General features: G+C 36.3%; 1 protein-coding gene across 5 annotated transcripts in view; it reads right to left on the bottom strand.

Moving 5' to 3' along the window:
* The window catches only part of ZCWPW2 (zinc finger CW-type and PWWP domain containing 2), a 140,137-nt gene that overhangs the window by 28,172 nt on the left and 89,329 nt on the right, over positions 1–22,636 (bottom strand). For all 5 annotated transcript variants that reach the window (XM_036869968.1, XM_036869973.1, XM_036869969.1 and 2 more), the window contains one exon: positions 17,336–17,450. In XM_036869968.1, the coding sequence (XP_036725863.1) occupies positions 17,336–17,450 (115 nt within the window). The remainder of the gene's footprint in view (positions 1–17,335; positions 17,451–22,636) is intronic.

Raw genomic sequence — 22,636 nt, 5'->3', positions numbered from 1 at the left:
GATAACCCAGGAGTAATATATTGGTATATTGTGAGATTTAAATAATATAATCTACATAAATAAAGCTCCTAAAACAATGTCTGGTGGATTTTAGATAATCAAAAATGTTCTCTTTCATTTTAGCTAATTGGTATGTGTGTTAGAGAAAGAGAGAGACCTCCTTGTAGTACTAGGAAAAATAGTTCACTGATGATATATTTCACTATTGTCTCTTTTTAAGTTATTCCATCATTATTCCATTTAAATAATTATTTGTCTTTCAAACATAGTTGGGAATAATTGATGAGTAATGATAAAATAGCAAAATGTTTCAAAAGAGAGGAAGAAAAAAGATCGTGGCCCAGTGAAACCTGATAGCAGTTACAAGATAGAATAAGTTTAGTTGTATCTAAAAATTTTTTTCTCCCTGTTCTTTTGAAGACCTCTGATAACAATAAAAATCACAATGAAACATTAATCTGTACAAATAGCTAAAACTGCACAAAAAGAAACACAGAAACTAAGATTGGATCCAAAAGACCCTGATCATATATTGAGAGTTAATGATAACAGAATAGAAATTTATGTTTCTCCTCAAAACGTAAGTCATTCTTATGTAAAATTTCCAGTAGGGAAATGAATTGGGAACAGAAATATCCAAACTGTTGTTCAAGGAACTTTTTATGCTCAAAAGTTGCAGAATCATCTTCCAATGCAAGAGAACCACTCTAATTTCAAATGCCAAAGGGAAATTCTGATGTAATACTTAAAAACATAACAATCACTAGCGGTTTCTCTGATAGCAACAGTAGGTCCATGTTCAACTTCAGCAGCATTAACTACTTTCTGAGAGCTGCATTCTCCCTAGTGAGAAAGGTTTAATTTCCTCCCTTCAGAAATCTCTGCATGTAAGCACCCTCACATACAGAGTGAAAAGCAGTTAACAGGAAATGTAGATTTGGATAATTAAAAGGGCCTCTTCTGAGCTACATCCAAATCATATTTTTAAAGTATAAAAGAGAAGCTGCAGGTAGAAAATGAAAATGTTCCAAATGAGTAGAGATGGTTATGCCTCATGACCCATAACAGATGTTAAAAATTTTTATTTACAACCATATTAGAGAGAGGTACAAATATTAATATAAATCAATGGCTTCTCTTCTTTAAATAATTTTTCTAAACCTTGTCCATTCATGGCCTCAGAAAAACTGTCAGTATGTTCTTCTTTAAACATGACAGCTGAGAGCATTTTCTTAAAAACAAAAAGGACAGTCCAGTTTCCTGTCTGGCAGTAAAGAGCTTGGAAGTCACCACTCCATCCTAACAACAAGTAAAAAGATGAACAGACTGAAAATCAATAACTCTTATTAGATCCCTCAGGGAGTGAGTTCACAGGGCAAAGCACTGCCCCCAAATTTGGAGAGACAAATTGCTTACTGGCAAATTAAAACAACCACAACTTACTGGAGTTGAAACCTCCCCAACAGCCAATGCCTGGGAGGGAAATAGGAACTGAAATCCACGAAGTGCTGGAGGCTCAGTGTGAACAAGCCTGAGAGAGAAAAACCCCAGAGGGATCCAGTCCTGGGAGAGGGAGATGTACTTTGGTGAATTTACCTCCAGGAGCTCCATCAAGTTCTCACAGTGCCAATTGGGAAAATAATTCCCTGTGCTTCAGGCAGTGGGAGGAAAAAAGTAACCGTTCTGAAATATGCCAGAGCTTTCAATTCTTCTAACAAGGCCTGCCCTCAAGAGAAACTATTTTACCAGAACCTAACCTACTGGGGTTTTTTCAGAGCCTAACCAGCCTGGGGGAAGGTAAACGCCCAAATCCAGCCTGCTGTAGCCTTCCATGTGGGGGAAGGGAATTCCAACTCCAGCCCCCTTTAGCCATCATGGACCACCTAAGCAGTAAAAAAAAAAAACGAGAAGCACTCATGAAACTCAAAGCCCAGGACTGAGACCTAATCACAGGACTACAAAATGCCTCCCCTACCCCACACACCTTACCACTGCACTAGTAAAGGCCTCTTTACCACAGTTCTTTTTACCTAGTACATCATGTTCACCTTTCCACAAAAAATTACAAGACATACTAAAAGGGAAATCACAGTTTGAAGTGACAGAGCAAGTGCTGGAAGCAGACCCAGATATGGCATAGATGTTGGAATTATCAGACTGTGAATTTAAAGCAACTACAGTTAATATACCAAGGGCTCTAACGTTAAAAGTAGACAACTTGCAAGAACAGGTGCACAATGTAAGCAGAGATATAGAAATTCTAAGAAATAATAAAAAAGAAACACTAGAGATCAAAACACTGTAACAGAAACGAAGAATGCCTTTGATGGGCTCATCAGTAGACTAGACACAGCTGAGAAAAGACTCTCTGACTTTGAGGATACATCAATTGAAACTTCTAAAACTGATAAAGCAAAGAGAAAAAAGAATGAAAAAAAAACTGAACAGAATACCCAAGATCTATGGGACAACTACGAAAGTGTAACATGCGTGTAATGGGAATACCAGAAGGAAAAGAGAGAAAGGGAGAGAAGAAATGTCTGAATTAATAATGACTGACAATTTCCCCAAATTAATGTCAGACACCAAACCACAGCCCCAGGAAGCTCAGAGAACACCAAGCAGGACAAATGCCAATAAAAACTACACTTAGGCATGTCCTATTTAAACTGCAGAAAATCAAAAATAAAGAAAATTCTTGAAAGAAGCCAGAGAGGGGAAATTCTTATCTTTGCTCCTTACCTATAAAGGAGGGAAGATAAGAATTTCATCCAATTCCTTTCAGAAACCATGCAAGTAAGAGGAGAGTGGCGTGAAATATTTAAAGTGTTGAGAGAAAAACCCCACAAAATTAGAATTCTGTACCCTGTAAAATTATTCTTCAAAAGTAAAGGAATATACAAATTGTGAGACAAAGAAAAATTGAGGGAATTTATTGCTAGAAGTCCTGCCTTACAAGAAATTTAAAAGAGAGCTAGAGGGACTTCCCTGGTGGTGCAGTGGTTAAGAATCTGCCTGCCAGTGCAGGGGACACGGGTTCGAGCCCTGGTCTGGGAAGATCCCACATGCCGCGGAGCAACAAAGCCCATGCACCACAACTACTGAGCCTGCACTCTAGAGCCTGTGTGCCTAGAGCCCGTGCTCTGCAACAAGAGAAGTCACTGCAATGAGAAGCCCATGCACCACAACGGAGAGGAGCTCCTGTGCACCGCAACTAGAGAAAGCCCACGAGCAGAAATGAAGACCCAACACAGCCAAAAATAAATAAATAAAAATAAATAAATCTATAAAAAAAAATATAAAAGAGAGATAGAAAATGGTATAAACCAGAAATTTGGATCTACATAAAGGAAAAGCAGCAGAGAATGACTAAGTAAAGGTAAAATCTTTTATTTTTCTCATTCTTAATGTATCTAACAGAAAATACTTTGTTCAAAATGATAGCAACAATATATTCAATTATATATTGTGTGTGTGTGTGTGTATGTATGAAATGAATGACAACAATGATACAACAGACAGAAGAGGAATCAGGAAATTTTTGTTAGTATAAGGTACATTCATTACTCATGAAGTTATAAAGTGTTATTTGAAAGTGGACTTGGATAACTGTAAATGAATATTGCAAACTGTAGGAAAACCACTAGAAAAATTAAAAAGAAAGTATAATTGATATGCTAAGAAAGGAGAGAAAACAGAATTATATGAAGTGCTCTACAAAAGGCAGAGCAGACTATAGACTACTTCATTTAACAACAGCAGATACACATTCTTCTCAAGCTTGCTTGGAACATTCACCATGATAGACTACATTCTGGGCCATAAAACATACCTTAAAAAGTTAAAGAAATAGATATCATATAGGGTTGGCCAAAAAGTTCACTCAGGTTTTTCCGTAAGATGTTTCGGAAAAACCCGAACTTTTTGACCAATCCAATCCAATAATCTGCTCTCATATCACAACGGAATAAAAGTAGAAATCAAAAACAGAAGGATAACTGGAAGATCCCCAAATACTTGGAGCTTTAACAACACATTTCTAAATAACATATGGGTCAAAAAAAATCTCAAAAGAAATTTTAAAATATTTTGAATGAGAGGAAAAAATAAATATGGCTTATCAAAATTTGTGAGATACAGTGAAAGCAGTGTTTAGAGGGGAATTTATAGCATTAAATGCATATATTATGAAAGACCAGAGACCTAAAACCAGTATGCCAAGCTTCCACCTTAGGAAGCTAGAAAAAGAAGAGCCAGTTAAATCTAAAGTAAACATGAGAAAAGAAATAAAAATTAGAGGAGAAACAAATGAAATTGGAAACAGGAAATCAAAAGAGAATATTAATAAAACCAGAAGCTGTTTCTTTGAAAAATCAATAAAATCAGTAAGCCTCTAGCCAGGCTAACTAAGAAAAGAGAAAACATAAATACTAGTTTCAAAAAATGAAAGAGGGGGCATCACTACAGATCCCATGGACTTTAAAAGGATAATAAATAAATGTTATGAATAACTCCATGCCCACAAATTTGATAACCTAGATGAAATCGACAAATTCCTTGAAAAACACAATCTGCCAAAAGTCACACAGGAGAAATAGACTATCTGAAGAGCCTGTATCTGTTTAAAAATTGAATCAATACAATAAACTTCCAAAACAGAAAGCATCAAGCCCAGGTGAGTTCTCTGGTGAATTCTATCAAACGTTTAAGGAAGAAACTATACCCATTCTCTATAAACTCTTTCAGAAGATAGAAGCGAACAGAATACTTTCTAATTCATTCAATGAAGCCAGTATTACCTGAAATACCCAAACCAAATAAAGACATTACATGAAAACTACAGAGTAATCAATATTTCTCATGAACATAGATGTAAAAATCCTCAGCAAAATATTAGCAAACCAAATCCACCAATGTATAAAAAAGAATTACACACCACAATCAAGTGGGATTTATTCCAGGTATACAAGGCTGGTTCGACATTCAAAATCAATTAATGTAATCCATGACATCAATAGGCTAAAGAAGAAAAGTCACATGATCATATCAATAGAAGCAGATAGAGCACTTGACAAAATCCAACACCCATTCATGATAAAAACTCACAACAAACTAGGAATAGAGGGAAACTTCCTCAATTTGAGGAGAATCTACAAAAAATCTACAGCTAACATCATCCTTAATGGTGAGAAATGCAAAGCTTTCCCACTAAGATCAGGAGCAAGTCAAAGACATTTCCTCCTCACCACTCTTTTCAATATTGTATTGGAACTCCCAACTAATGCAATAGGACAATAAAAGATACAAATTGAGAAGAAATAAATAAAACTATCTTTGTTTGCAGATAACATGATCATCTAAGTAGAAAATCCAAAAGAATCAAGGAAAATACTCCTGGAAGAAATAAGTGATTAGAGCAAAGTTGCAGGATACAAGGTTAATATTAACACAAAAGTCAACTGTTTTCCTATTTACCAGCAATGAACAAGTGGAATTTGAAATTGAAAACACATTACCATTTATGTAGACACCCCCCAAAATGAAATACTTAGCCATAAATCTAGCAAAATATGGACAAGATCTATACCAGGGAAGCTATAAAACTCTGATGAAAAATGAAAGAAGATCTAAATAAATGGAGAGATAGTCCATGTTCATGGATAGGAAAACTCAATATTGTCAAGATCTCTGTTCTTCCAAACTTGATCTATAGATTCAATGCAATCTCAATCAAAATCTCAAGTTATTTTGCAGATATCAAGCTGATTCTAAAGCTTTTATGGAGAGACAAAGACCCAGAAAAGCTAACACAATATTGAAGAACGGCAAAGTTGAAGAACTGATCCCACCTGACTTCAAGACTTACTAAAAAGCTACAATGATCAAGACAGTATAATATTGGGAAAAGAATAAAAATAGATCAATGGAACAGAATACAGAGCCCAGAAACAGACCCAACAAATACAGTCAACTGATCTTTGACAAAGGAGCAAAGACAATATAATGGAGAAAAGCTAACATTTTCAACAAATGATGTCGGAATAACTAAATATCCACATGGCGTGCACACACACACACATACACACACACAAGAATCTAGACACAGACCTTACACCTTTCACAAAAATTAACTCAAAATAGACCACACATCTAAATGTAAAATGCAAAACTATAAAACTCCTAGAGAGTAACATAGGAGAAAATCTAGATGATTTTGGACATGCTGATGACTCTTTAGATATAATACCAAAGGCAAGATGCATGAAAGAAATAACTGATAAGCTGGATTTCATTAAAATTAAAAACTTCTATTCTACAAAGAACACTCTCAAGAGAATAAGACAATCCACAGAGTGAAAGAAAATATTTACAAAATACATATCTGATAAAGGACTGCTATTCAAAATATACAAAAAATCTTAAAACTCAACAATAAGAAAATGAACAACTGGATTACAAAATGAGCAATAAACAGACAACTCACAAAAGAAGATTCAAAGGTGGCAAATAAGTATATGAAAGGATATTCATCATCATATGTCATTAGAGAACTGCAATTAAAACAATAAGATACCTCTACACACCTATTAGAATGGCCCACACCAAGGATGTGGAGCAACAGGAATTCTCATTTATTGCTGGTGGGAATGCAAAATGGTACAGCCACTTTGGAAGATACTTTGACAGTTTCTTACACTAAACATATTCTTACTATGTAATCCAGCAATTGCACTCCCTAGTATTTGCTCATTTACTCAAGTGAGCTGAAAACTTATGCCTACACAAAATCCTGCACACGGATGTTTACAGCAGCTTTATTAATAATTGCCAAAACATGGAAACAACCAGGATATCCTTCAGTGCGTGAATGGATAAATGAACTGTGGTACATACAAACAATGGAATATAATTCAGTGCTTAAAAAAGAGCTATAAAGATACGGGGAAACATAAATGCATATTACTAAGTGAAAGAAGCCAATGTGAAAAGCTACATACCATAGGATTCCAACTATGTCACATTCCAGAAAAGGCAAAACTATGGTGACAGTAAAAAGAACAGTAGAGGAGTCAAGATGGTGGAATAGGAGGACATGGAATTCGTCGCTCCTCACAAGTACCTCAAGAATACACCTACAAATGGAACAATTCTCACAGAGCACCTGCTGAACATGAGCGGAAGACTTCAGACACCTATAAGGACAAGAAAAATCCCCTCAACAACCGGGTAGGACGAAAGAAAGAAGAAAAAAAGAAAAGAGGAATAAAAAAAGGGACCAGCAGCCCTGGCGGAAAGCTGAAGGTTAGGGGAGGTTCCCACACTCAGAAAAACTCCCTCATGGTGGGGAAATCAGCTGGGACAGAAAAGGAACTTCGGGGGATCAAAGGAGAATGCAGTGGATGGTTTGTGGAAGACAGGACAAAGTAAGAACTGCATGCATGATCTACACCACAGCTCTGTGCATTCCAGTCTGAGTCATGAGTCGCCAGTTGCAAAGGGGGGCTGGGTGCTGGAAAGTGGGATTTGGAGCATGGACCCAGGGAGGGGACAGCTGTTGGCTGTGAAAAGATAGCCAGAAGGGACAGGAGTAAGGAGCTCCACAACCAGGAAAGTCTGCGGAAAAAGCTCGGGACACCACAGAAGCAAGGCGTATTGTTGAGTGGTGCGCAAGGGGCAGAGCCGCCATTACAACCCCTTTCCCCACCCACCAGCTTCTTCAGCCTCCGGGGGCACTGGGAGGGGCTCCCATCTAAGTGGGCCTGCCTGCCCCTCGGGCCAGGGTCTCCTTCGCCCGTGGTGGGTTCTGGGGCCTGAGCGCTGCCCATCCCAAAGCCTCCTTGGGAATCAGCCCTGGGCACCCCTGCCTGGGACAACAGTCTGCCGATGCTGGCGGGGGTTGAGTGCTAAAGTGAGGGGTTGGTAGAACTGATATGGGGAGAGGAGCACTGTTGGCTGTGCAGATACAGCAGAGGGGACAGGAGTGAGGGGATGCATGGCCAGGAATGCCCCTAGAAGAAGTATGGCCTGCCTGGAAAGCGAGGCACCATAGTTGAGAGGCACGTGGGGGGCAGGGCTGCCACCACCCCCACACATCAGTGCCTGCCTCCGTGGGCACTGGGAGGGATTCCCACCAGAACGAGTGCGCCACAGTCTGTTGCAACTGCCTGCTGGTCCATGCCACTGCAGGCAACTCACGCACAACCCAATTGTAGCTGTCGTACCCCTCCCCAGCCTGAGTGAGTAAGTGTGCCTAAAGCAGCCGCTGCTTTTGCTCCCTCTTGCCTGGGCAAGGAACAGACGCCTGAGGGTGGCCCACATGCAGAGGTGGGGCCAAAACCAAAGCTGAGTCCCAGGGGTGGTGTGACTATGGAAGAGGAATGAAAATCTCTCTGTGCAGATACACAAGCTGTGGATTAAATCCCGGAGAACGGCTTGGTATCCTGCATCTGTGGAATACTTGAATAGACGAGTGTTCCCACAATTGAGACCAATCTAGCCTTTGCAGCAGTGGACTTTAGGGGCAAGTACACGCGGGAGTTGGGCCAGGTCAGAGTCTGAGCTGGCCCCACAGTGCCCAAAGCAGGTCCAGACCTACCTAGAAGTACTGGAAGGCCTCCTGGGGAGGTGGGGGATGGCTCTGGCTCACGGTGGGAGCAAGGACAATGACAGAGGAGGCCCCAGGAAAATATTATTATTAGTTATTCTTTTCTTCTTTGCTTCGTTTTGTTCAGTTGTTGGTATTGTTGCTTTTATTATTCTTTATCTTTTTATTATTTTTCTTTTTTTAATATATATTTTTTACTTTTCTATTTTTACTTCACTTTTTTGCTGCTTTGTGGTTTATCTTGTTTTTGTTTTTTTTAAATTTTTGATTGTTTTTAATGTGTATATTTTATGTTTTCTTTGCTTCTTTTGTTGTTTGTTTGCTTTCTGTTTTTGTTTCATTTTTCATTTTTGTTAGTTTAGTCCTTATTGACTGTTCTCATTTTTAAATTCTTTTGTCTGTTCTCTTGTTTTATTTATTTATTTATTTATTTATTTATTTATTTATTTATTCTGTGTCTGTGTGTTGCTGCTGTTTCTTTGCTGTTGCTTCTGGTATTTGTCTTGGGTTTTGTTTGTCTGTTTGCTTTCTTTTTCTTTTCTTTTCTTTCTTTTCTCTCTGGCTGCAATGTGCAGCTTGCAGGCTCTTGGTTCCCTGGCCAGGGGTTGGGCCTGGGCCTTTTGGGTGGGAGTGCCAAGTCTAGGATGCTGGACCACCAGAGAATTCCCGGGCCCAGGGAAGATTAATCGGCATGTGCACTCCTGGAGGTATCCATATCAACACCAAGAGCTGGTCCCACACAACTGCCTGCAGGATCCAGTGCTGGACACCTCACAACAAACAACCAGCAAGACAGGAACACAGCCCCACCCATCAGCAGACAGGCTGCCTAAAGTCGTAGTAAGCTCACAAACACCCAAAACACCACCTGACATGGCCCTGCCCTTCAGAGGGAAAAGATTCAGCTTCACCCACCAGAGAGCAGGCAGCAGACCCTTCCACCAGGAAGCCTACATGAGCCCCCAGACCAACCTCACTCACGAGGCGGCAGACAGCAGACGCAAAAGGAATTACAACCCTGCAGCCTGCAGAAAGGAGACCATAAACACAGTAGGTTAGACAACATGAGATGACAGAGAAATACGTTGCAGATGAAGGAGCAAAGTAAAATCCCACAAGACCAAATAAATGAAGAGGAAATAGGCAATCTACCTGACAAAGAATTCAGGGTAATGAAAGTAAAGATGATCCAAGATCTTGGAAACAGAATGGAGGCATAGATCCAGAAAATACAAGAAATGTTTAACAAGGACTTAGAAGAACTAAAGAACAAAAAGTGATATACAATACAATAACTGAAATGAAAAATACACTAGAAGGAATCAAGAGCAGAATAACTGAGGCAGAAGAATGGATAAGTGAGCTGGAAGATAGAATGGTGGAAATAACTGCCGAGGAGCAGAATAAAGAAAAAAGAATGAAAAGAAATGAGGACAGTCTCAGAGACCTCTGGGACTACATTAAACACACCAACATTCGAATTATTGGGGTCCAGAAGAAGAAGAGAAAGGGAAAGGGCCTGGGAAGATATTTGAAGAGATTATAGTTAAAAACTTCCCTAACATAGGAAAGGAAACAGTCAATCAAATCCAGGAAGTGCAGACAGCCCTATACAGGATAAACCCAAGTAGAAACATGCCAAGACATATATTAATCAAACTAACAAAAATTAAATACACAGAAAAAAATACTAAAAGCATCAAGGAAAAATCAACAAATAACCTACAAGGGGATCCCCATAAGGTTATCAGCTGATTTTTCAGCAGAAACTCTGCAGGCCAGAAAGGAGTGGCAGGAGGACATATTTAAAATGATGAAAGGGAAAAACCTACAACCAAGGTTACTCTACCCAGCAAGGATCTCATTCAGATTTGACAGAGAAATCAAAAGCTTTACAGACAAGCAAAAACTCAGAGAATTCAGCACCACCAAACCAGCTTTACAACAAATGCTAAAGGAACTTCTCTAGGCAGGAAACACAAGAGAAGGAAAAGACCTACAATAACAAACCCAAAATAATTAAGAAGATAACAGGAACATACATATTGATAATTACCTTAAATGTAAATGGATTAAATACTACAACCAAAAGACACAGACTAGCTGAATGGATACAAAAACAAGACCCGTATATATGCTGTCTACAAGAGACCCACTTCAGACCTAGGGACACATACAGACTGAAAGTGAGGGGATGGAAAAAGTTATTCCATGCAAATTGGAATCAAAAGAAAGCTGGAATAGCAATACTCATATCAGACAAAATAGACTTTAAAATAAAGACTATGACAAGAGACAACGATCATATGACTATTACAATCATAATGATCAAGGGATCAATCCAAGAAGAAGATATCACAATTGTAAACATTTATGCACCTTAACATAGGAGCACTTGAATACATAAGACAAATGCTAACAGCCTTAAAAGAGGAAATCGACAGTAACACAATAAGAGTGGGGGACATTAACACCCCACTTACACCAATGGACAGGTCATCCAGGCAGAAAATAAATAAGGTAACACAAGCTGTAAATGACACAATAGATCAAATAGACTTAATTGATATTTATAGGACATTCCACCAGAAAGCGGAAGAATACACTTTCTTCTCAAGTGCTTATGGAACATTCTCCAGGATAGATGGACATCTTGGGTCACAAATCAAGCCTCGGTAAGTTTTAGAAAATTGAAATTGTATTAAGCATCTTTTCCAACCACAACGCTATGAGATTAGAAATAAATTACAGGGAAAAAACTGTGAAAAATATAAAAACATGGAGGCTAAACAATACGCTACTAAATAACCAAGAGATCACTGAAGAAATCAAAGAGGAAATCACAGAGAAACAAATGACAGTGAAAACACAATGACCCAAAACGTTTGGGATGCAGCAAAATCAGTTCTAAGAGGGAAGTTTATAGCAATACATTCCTACCTCAAAAAATAAGAAAAATTTCAAATAAACAACCTAACCTTACACCTAAAGCAACTAAAGAAAGAAGACCAAACAAAACCCAAAGACAGTAGAAGGAAAGAAATCATAAAGGTCAGAGCAGAAATAAATGAAATAGAAATGAAGACAATAAGAGCAAAGATCAATAAAACTAAAAGCTGGTTCTTTGAAAAGATAAACAAAATCGATAAACCTTTAGCAGACTCATCAAGAAAAAAGGGAGAGGACTTAAATCAATAAAATTAGAAATGAAAAAGAAGTTACAACTGACATCACAGAAATACAAAGGATCATAAGAGACTACTTCAAGCAATTATATGCCAATAAAATGGACAACCTGTAAGAAATGGACAAATTCTTAGAAAAGTACAACCTTCCAAGGCTGAAACAGGAAGAAATATGAACTGACCAATCAGAAGTAATGAAATTGAAACTGTGATTAAAATCTTCCAGTGAGTAAAAGTCCAGGACCAGATGGCTTCCCAGGTGAATTCTATCAAACATTTAGAGAAGAGCTAACACCTATCCTTCTCAAACTCATCCAAAAAATTGCAGAGGGTGGAATATTCCCAAACTCATTCTACGAGGCCACCATCACCCGGATACCAAAACCAGACAAAGATACTACAAAAAAAGACAACAACAAGCCAATATCACTGATGAACATAGTTGCAAAAATCCTCAACAAAATACTAGCAAACAGAATCCAACAACACATTAAAAGGATCATACACCATGATCAAGTAGGATTTATCCTAGAGATGCAAGGATTCTTCAATATATGCATATCAATCAATCTGATATTCCATATTAACAAATTGAAGAATAAAAACATATGATCATCTCAATAGATAATCCAACACACATTTATGATAAAAACTCTCCAGAAAGTGGGCATAGAGGGAACCCAGATCAACATAATAAAGGCCATATATGACAAACCCACAGCAAACATTATTCGCAATGGTGAAAAACTGAAAGCATTTCCTCTAAGATCAGTAACAAGACAAGGGTGTCCACTCTCGCCATTATTATTCAACAGTTTTGGAAGTCCTAGCCACGGCAATCAGAAAAGAAAAAGAAATAAAAGGAATCCAAATTGGAAAAGAAGAAGTACAACTGTCACTGTTTGCAGATGACATGATACTATACACAGAAAATCCTAAAGATACCACCAGAAAAGTACTAGAGCTAATCAATGAATTTAGTAAAGTTGCAGGATACAAAATTAATACACAGAAATTTCTTACATTCTTGTACACTAACAGCAAAAGATCAGAAAGAGAAATTAAGGAAACAATCCCATTTACCACTGCACCAAAAAGAATAAAATACCTAGGAATAAATCTACCTAAGGAAGCAAAAACCTGTATGCAGAAAACTATAAGAAACTGATGAAAGAATTCAAAGGCAACACAAACAGGTGGAGAGCTATATCATGTTCTTGAATTAGAAGAATCAATATTGTGAAAATGACTATACTTCCCAAAGCAATCTCGAAATTCAATGCAATCCCTACCAAATTGCCCATGGCATTTTTCACAGAACTAGAACAGAAAATTTTAAGATTTGTATGGAAACACAAAAGACCCTAAATAGCCAAAGCAATCTTGAGAAAGAAAAATGGAGCAGGAGGAATCAGGCTCCCTGACTTTAGACTATACTACAAAGCTACAGTAATCAAGACAGTATGGTACTGGCACAAAAACAGAAGATCAATGGAACAGGATAGAAAGCCCAGAGATAAACCCATGCACCTATGGTCACCTAAGGTATGACAAAGGAGGCAAGAATGGAGAAAAGACAGCCTCTTCAATAAGTGGTGCTGGGAAAACTGGACAGCTACATGTAAAAGAATGAAAATAGAACACTCCCTAACACCACACACAAAAATAAACTCAAAATGGATTAAAGACCTAAATGTAAGGTCAGACACTATAAAACTCTTAGAGGAAAACATAGACAGAACATTCTTTGACATAAATTGCGGCAAGATCTTCTTTGAACCACCTCCTAGAGTAATGAAAATAAAAAATGAAAAAACAACCAAAAATAAACAAATGGGACCTAATGAAACTTAAAAGGTTTTGCGCAGCAAAGGAAACCATGAACAAGACAAAAAGACAACCCTCAGAATGGGAGAAAATATTTGCAAATGAAGCAACTGACAAAGGACTAATCTCTAAAATATACAAGCAGCACATAGACCTCAATATCAAAAAAACAAGCAACCCAATCCAAAAATGGGCAGAAGACCTAAATAGACATTTCTCCAAAGAAGACATACAGATGGCCAAGAAGCACATGAAAAGATGCTCAACATCACTAATTATTAGAGAAATACACATCAAAACTACAGTGAGGTATCACCTCACACCGGTCAGAATGGCCATCATCAAAAAATCTACAAACAATAAATGCTGGAGAGGGTGTGGAGAAAAGGGAACCCTCCTATGCTGTTGGTGGGAATGTAAATTGATACAGCCACTATGGAGAACAGTATGGAGGTTCCTTAAAAAACTAAAAATGGAACTACCATATGACCCATCAATCCCACCACTGGGCATATACCAAGAGAAAACCATAATTCAAAAAGACACATGCACCTCAATGTTCACTGCAGCACTATCTACCATAGTCAGGACATGGAAGCAACCTAAATGCCCATCAACAGAGGAATGGATAAAGAAGATGTGGTACATATATAAAATAGAACATTACTCAGCCATAAAAAGGAATGAAATTGGGTCATTTGTAGAGATGTGGATAGACCTAGAGAGTATCATACAGAGTGAAGTCAGAAAGAGAAAAACAAATATCGTGTATTAGCACGTATATGTGGAATCTAGAAAAATGGTATAGATGATCTTATTTGCAAAGCAGAAATAGAGGTACAGAAGTAGAGAACAAATGTATGGATACCAAGGGGGAAAGGGTGGTGTGTGTGGAAGGAATGGGTAGACTGGGATTGATCATAGACACTACTGATACCATGTATAAAATAGACAACAAATGAGAACATAATGTATAGCACAGGGAACTCTACTTTATGCTCTGTGGTGACCTAAATGCGAAGGAAATCCAAAAAAGAGGGGATATATGTATACGCATAGCTGATTCATTTTGCTGTACAGTAGAAACTAACACAACATTGTAAAGCAACTATACTCCAATAAAAATAAATTTGGAAAAAAAAAAAAAAAGGACAGTAGTTGCCAGTCAGAGGGGTAGGGATTGGGCTGGGAGAGGAATGAACAGGTGGAACACAGGGGATTTTTAGAACAATGAAACAATTCTGTATGATACTAAAGTGGTAGATACATGTCACTGTATATATTTGTCAAAACCCATAGACTGTCCAACACCAAGAGTGAACCCTAATGTAAACTATGGACTTTGGGTTATAATGATGTGTCAGTGTTGGTCCATAGATTGTAGCAAATGAACCACTGTGGTGCAGGATGTTGACAGTGAATGATGTTGTGCGTGTGTAGGGCAGGGGGTATATGGGAACTCTGTACTTTCTGCTTAATTTTGTTATGAACCTAAAAGTGCTCTAAAAAATTAGTATATTTAGAAATAAATAATTCTGAGAAACAAAGATAGAGATAAGGACATCTACTCTAAAATGTAGAATATATAAAAAATATTCATCCTACAAATAATACAAAATCCTAAGGCTAAATTATGAAGAGACTATATGAGTAATACCCTATTCATTTAAAAAATACAACTAAAAATAAAAAATAATGAATTTCCTAAATAAGAAGAAGTTTTCTAGACCCAACAGAAGAATCACTGATTTGGAGTAATAGTTAATACAACAAAAACACGGTAACCAAATCATGTGTATAGGACATGGAATTTTGTTATACTATGACTGGGTCTATACTTATGTATCATTGACTGACCCTGTAGATTTCAACAATGAAACAATTGCATCAAACATAATAGTGGGCCAATTTCTCCAGGGCAGGAAGAATTTAGGCCAAAAAAATTAGTAGTAATTATTTCTGGGTTGGAAGAATGAATTTTGGGGGTAAAGAAATCCTCAAAGTTGCTGGAATGAAATAAATGGTTTGCCTCTAAGCAACTAACCTTTTGTAAAATATCTGAATAATGGTTAATTACCTCTCAAAACTACTTTGAATACAGTTAGAAGCTGAATACGTCCTAGAATCCACCCTGGAAGCTAAGCAGGCACAGGACTAAACTGCTTATTTTGGAGACAGTGAAGAGTGAGTATGCAGCGAGCGAGCCCCTGATGGTAAAGACTGAGCTCCTGGAAGTCTGTTCGTGCCCGTCAATTTGGGCTACTTCAGGCACAAAATGACAGTCCTTAGGCATATGGCTCTCTATAATCAGACTGAATTACACAAATTCTGCATGCAAAAATCATCAGACTTTCAGCTAGAAAATGGTCTGTTCCTGCAAAACCGATCAGCTATAACCCGGCTCGAGAGTCTCTGGACAAGTAAGAATGCCAAAGGACCCAGACATAAACGCCCTGGCACACACAACAATGGCAACGGCATAGTTCCATAACTTATTGAGAAAGCAGGATATTGCTAGTGTAAAATGGCTGTAATATAATTTTCAAAAGTAACAGATTATATTACTTCAAAATATTAATGTTTAAAAAAACTAAATATTTCAAAGTTTACTCTGGTTACACAAGACAAATGTATAGCCCATGCAAAGTGTAAAATTGCATTTGTGACAGTAAAGTGAGTTCAACCTTTATGGCTAATAAACAGAGACATTATATTTTCAGCACAGGAATAAAATCACATTTGTGGTAATAAATGTCTTTTGACCAGAGTAGTTTGCTTTTCATTCTTTTTCCACTCTTTTTAAACCTATTTATATGCTTTAAAATCGAAACTTAGGTGGCTAGGTTAACACTTAAACTTTTGTTCAAGTAAAATGTTTTTACATATAAGTTTTAAAAATATATATATTAAACTTTTTCACAGGATAAAAAATATCACTCTTACTTTAAAATTCAGTTAGCACCAAAGACCAGATCCTCCCATAGAATAATCTGTTTTAGAACTTAAGGTGGATAAAATGAGAAGGGGCCTTGTAAGATAAAAAAATTCTTATGATCACTAAGCAGAAAAAATTTTTAATATATTTGTTTATTGAAAAATCATTTCCATGCAACTATCACATTCTTTTTAGAGTTAAAAATGTGTTCTACCTGCTATATGTCTTATGATCAATTCATTAAAAAAGCTATCCATAAACCATAATATTTATGATTCAAGAGAACTTTCCTTGAAAATGACTTGAAATATTATCATATTTTTTCACCTAATTAAAAAAGTTGAAGATTATTTTTCTATCTCTGCCTTGAATTTATTTAAAAATAAAACATTTGGAAAAATACTTTGTTCTGAAATAATATAGCACATCCAAGTAAAAGTTTCACTCCAGGAATATATTTTAAAGCCATGGCTTCTAATTTTGAAATACATGCTTTGAAATACACAAGAGGACCTATGTAGAAAGGCTAAGAACAAAGATGACAGAGCACTAATTAAAACACCTACATTTAAATAGAGTGCATGTTTAGTCATGGAAAATAGTTTCAGAGGGCAAAAATGCATACTATTAACCAATATAAGAATGATTTTTCATTGGACAAAGATATACTATTTTCCTATGAAAAGGAGAGAGAAATTTTTAAATGTGCAAACATATTTTGGAAAGCATGCACCTGAATAAATCCTTATTTTGAGGTGGTAAAGAATAAAAAATCACATGTACCCTGTTTTGATAGGCAGCACCTTTCCAGTCTTTGCTCATGAGAGCATCCATAGAGGAGGTATGCTTCTTGTAGTGCACTTTTATACCACTTCTTTTTATTCTTACATGTTCCTGGCTAAAGAAAGACAGAAAAATAATAAGATTCATGTTTAAGCATATAATTTTGTTTTAACATCGACTTGATTTAGCTGTTGAGCTGGAACTAAATCTAAGCATTGTACCATATATTCCTTAGATTTTGTTACCTAATTATTATTTTATTAGTATTTTAGAATATAGCAAAGTTGTGGAAATTTTGCATGTTAATAGCCAAAAGGGTCAGAGTCTTAATTCACTAAGATAATATTTTAATATGATTTATCTCATATTTAGAAAGTTACAAAAAGTTAAGACCACCAGTGTAACAAATTAGTGAATATTAATCTATTTTATCAGAATAATGTTGATTCCCTTTTAAGTAACATAGCAATGATAATGAAGTGATGAAAACTGAAAAGCCTAGTTTCTTATTGTAGTAAATAAAATTAATTCCATTCACATCTAATAAATGACTGTTTTCAGGCATAGTAAGCGCTCAATAAATGGTATTCTACTTGAATACGGTACTTTTTCTAAATGTTTATTTAGTTTTTTTTTTTTAGTTCTCTTTTTATTTTTTAAACTTTTTATTTTATATTGGAGTACAGTTGATTAACAATGTTGTGTTAGTTTCAGGTGTACAACAAAGTGATTCAGTTATACATATACATGCATCTATTCTTTTTCAAATTCTTTTCCCAATTAGGTTGTTACAGAATATTGAGCAGAGTTCCCTGTGCTATACAGTTGGTCCTTGTTGGTTATCCACTTTAAATATAGCAGTGTGTACATGTCAATCCCAAACTCCCTAACTATCCCTCCCCCCCACCTTCCCCCCGGTAACCATAAGTTCGTTCTCTAAGTCTGTGAATTTGTTTCTGTTTTGTAAATAAGATCATTTTAATCATTTTTTTAAAAAAAATATAATTTGAAAAGAAAAACAGAGTCAAAGAATCTCTAGGTTAAAAATGACTATAAAAATTATCTGGCCCAGTAATTTTGCCAATGTTATTTTAGAGCTTGCCCCCAAAAGGTTTTTATAATGTTTATAAATGTTACAATTTATAAAATACATGCCACGATTTTCTTTTTGAAAACTGCACCATCAAAAAGAATACAGGTGTTACACTGCATGTGGTCCTAGACACTAATTTATTTGGCATAAAAGCAATGAAAAAAACTTATCAAACAAAAACCTAGTTTTATATACAGAATATTTAAATTTCATTTATTAAGTTATTTCTTAGGAAAAAGAAAAGACAGGCAGACACAATTCAATAAACATTAGAAAATTTAAACTAATTTAAGAATAACTAAGCTAACATTTACAGATTTAAGACATTTCTGCAACTCAAATGTTATAATGATGCTAAGAATTAATGGGCAGTGAAAAATCACCTATAAGCTGTTATAGCACTAAACAACTGAAGTCAAGGACATTTCTTGAGGAAAACCAATGTGATACATTGCTAAAATAAACTATCAAGTTTGGGGAACTAAAAAGCATTTTTTAAACCTGTGTCTCTGAATCTTTAAGAATTTATCAGTAAGTATGTGCCACCTAGTGGTAGTAATACAATTAAACATCTTCTAAGGAACTCAGAAAGTTAAAGACTCTTGCTTTATAAAGAATTTTGAATTCCAGAATAAGGCTCAGCTATGCATTGTATTTTTTCCAACTAGTTTGTTCTTTAATTGAAGTGATTCTAAAAGTGTAGAATGTGACTCCCTATCCATCCCTAGTACTGAGTGTTTCTCCCAAAGACACCCAATATTACCAGTTTCTTTCAGTCTTCCAGAGACACTGTATGTACCTATAGGCATTTACATCATTTAAATATCTGCTTTTACAGACTGCTATGAATTGTTATATACTTTGAGTTTTTCTATTTGTCTTTCAGATTGCTTCATTTATGGATTTATTCAACATATTCTAGACCCTTGGGATCAATCACTGAAGAAAACAGACAAAGCTTACATTCTAACCAGTGAAACAGACAATCCATAACAAGCATAACAAATAAGTTAAGGCTACAGTTTAAGAGGTTATAAATACTATGTAATAAAGAAAAGATGAGGCAATAAAGTGGTCAGGGTAACTGTCATTGAAAAAGTGACATCTGAGCGAAGACCTAAAGGAGGTCAAGGAGTTAGCCCTGTAGATGTCCAAGGAAAGAGCACTGCAGGCGGAGAAAATAGGCTTTAAGATGGGAGAATACAAGTTTATTCAAGAGGCATCAAAGAAGGGAAGGTGGTTGTGGGTGAATGAGGAAGCGAGTGAGTAATAGGGAATGATGTCCAATAAATTAACAGGGGCCAGGTCATGGAGGTCCTTGCAGGCCATTGTAGGGATTTGGGCTTTTACTCTGAGTGAAATGGGAGCCATTACAGAGTTCTGAGCAGAAGAATAACATTTGATTTGATTTAACATTTTACAACAATCACTCTGCTTGCTTTGATGAGAACAGATTATACAAAGGCAAGTGTAGATGTGGATGACTGGCTACTGCAATCATCCAGGCAAGAAATAATGGTGGTATAGATCAGGTCATAGCAGCCACTGTGGTGAAAAGTGGTAGGATTCTGGATATAATCTGAAGGTACAGCAAAAATAATTTCTTGACCAACTGAAGATTGGTGAAGAGAGAAAGAGAGGATGACTCTAAGGCTTTGGGACTGAGTGAGAGGAGGATGTGATTTGCCATCCACTGAGATGGGGAAGGCTGTCAAGGAAGTGAAATGGGAGGGGGGTGGAGATCAAGAGTTCAGACATGCTGAGTACGCATTATGACACCCAAGCGAAGCTACCAAGTAGCAGTTTGGTAAGGGAATTCGGGAGAGAGAACTGAACTGCAGATAAAATGTAGGAAACATAGACACACACACACACACGCACACCATATTTAAAGGCAAGAATTTAGATGAGAAAACCCAAGGGAATGAGGATATAGATGTATGTATATCCAAATACGTAGTATGGCATGTACCATTATTTATTTTACAAACACCCTTGTGATGGATTTAAGTTTTTTCTAGTATTTTGCAAAATGAAACAATGCTGCAATAAAATTTTTTTTTGTCTGTATGCCTCTTTACCCATGTGAAAGTGTATTGAAGCATAAATTCCTAAGATGTTGAATGACAGGTTTATACATATATTAAATTTTGGAAGCTTTTGTGAAATCACTCTTGAGTGAGGTGGTCAAAATTTACAACGCCATGAACAAATGCTTCCTCACACTCTGGAGAACACTTCCATTACCAAACTTAGATCTCTGCCAACATTTTTAAGGAAAAAATTTGTATTTCCTTTTTATTATCATTTTCATTTTTTGAATTCTGTAATATGAGCAATTTTTCATATATTTTCCAGCTTTACTGAGATATAATTGACAAATAACTGTGTAAACTTAAGGAGTACTACACAATGACTTGATACACATATACATTGGGAAATGATTACCATATAGGGTTAGTTAACATATCCATTAGCTCACATTAAAACCTTTATTTGTGTGTGTGGTGAGAACATTTAAGATCTACTCTCTTAGCAACTTTCAAGTATATAACACAGTAATTAATGTTAACTATAGTCACCGTGCTGTACATTAGTTTCCCTAGAACTTATTCATCAATTTTTCATATTTTAAAAAGCCATTTATATTTTCTTTTCTATGGAATGACTGTTCAAATCCTGTGTTAATATTTATATTGGTTGTTTTCTCACTGATTTGTAAGAGATTTTTGTATATTAAAATATGGCCCTTTGCTATATGTATTGAGAATATCTTCTCCTGTTAATATATCTTTTAGTATGCTTGTATTTTCTTTTCTGTTCATTTAAATTTTTCATCCTTCTAGAACTAATTTGCAAAGTTACAGGTGGATTTTCAACTGCAAAGGGGGTTGGCGTCCCTAACCCCCAGGTTGTTCATGGGGTCAACTGTAGGGGGGTTTTTAAGTCCTTTTTAATGGATGTGGTACATACATACAATAGAATATTACTCAGCCTTTAAAAAGAATGAAATAATGCCATTTGCAGCAACATGGATGGACCTAGAGATTATCATATTAAGTGAAGTAAGTCAGACAGAGAAAGATAAATATCATATGATATTGCTTATATGCGGAATCTTAAAAAATGATACAAACGAACTTATTTACAAAACAGAAACAGACTCACAGACTCAGAGAACAAACTTATGGTTACCGGTTGGGGAAAGCAGGGGATGACAGACTGGGAGTTTGGGATTGACATGTATACACTGCTATATATAAAATAGATAACCAACAAGTACCTACTGTATAGCACAGGGAACTCTGCTCAATACTCTGTAATAACTTAAATAGGAAAAGAATTTGAAAAAGAATAGATACATGTATATATATAACTGAATCACTCTGCTGTACACCTGAAACAACACAACATTGTTAATCAACTATACTCCAATATAAAATAAAATTTAAAAAAATAAAAATAAATAAAAATTGAGACTGCATTAAAATTGATTTAGGGAGACTGGACAGCCTTCCATATTAAATCTTCCAAACCAAGAAGAGGATTATATTTTTCCATTTCCTTAAGTTTTATTTTCTGTCTCTTGGTAGCATTTAAAGTTTTATTCATATAGATCTTGTACGTGCTCCTTAAACTTACTCCAGTACATTATAAATGCTTTGTTGCTATTATAAATGCTATTTATCCCTTCATATTTTCACATTTGTTACTGCTTTAGGGTAATTTTACAACTGCCACATAACTGAATCTCCCTATTGTTTGTAACAGTTCTTCTGTTGTTTATAATAGTTTTATTTATAATAGTTTTTCCATTTGAGTTCTACAGGTTTTCCAGGTAAACAATAGTAACAAAACAAAACACAGACAAGCTTTTAAATATACCTGTTTAAGAAGGAAATCTTCAAGGCGGCTCTGTAACAGATTTCCAAGGAGCTAAAAGCTTATGAAGTCAAGGATTAAGATCAATGACTTCAGATGAGACTACAGGAAGGGCTGGGCATTCTTCAAATTCCAGTAAATTCTTTGATCCCAAGAGAGAAATATCAGGGACTTTCCTAGTGGTCCAGTGGTTAAGAATCCATCTTGCAATGCAGGGGACGCTGTTCTATCCCTGGTCAGGGAACTAAGATCCCACACGCTGCAGAGCAACTAAGCCTGTGTGCCGCCAACTACACAGCCCACGTGCTCTGGAGCCTGCATGCCAC

Source organism: Balaenoptera musculus, chromosome 11, assembly GCF_009873245.2.
Source record: "Balaenoptera musculus isolate JJ_BM4_2016_0621 chromosome 11, mBalMus1.pri.v3, whole genome shotgun sequence".
Taxonomy (NCBI): Eukaryota; Metazoa; Chordata; class Mammalia; order Artiodactyla; family Balaenopteridae; genus Balaenoptera; species Balaenoptera musculus.
Note: the sequence above shows the minus strand (reverse complement) of the source record. Positions and strands in the feature narration are given on the sequence as shown.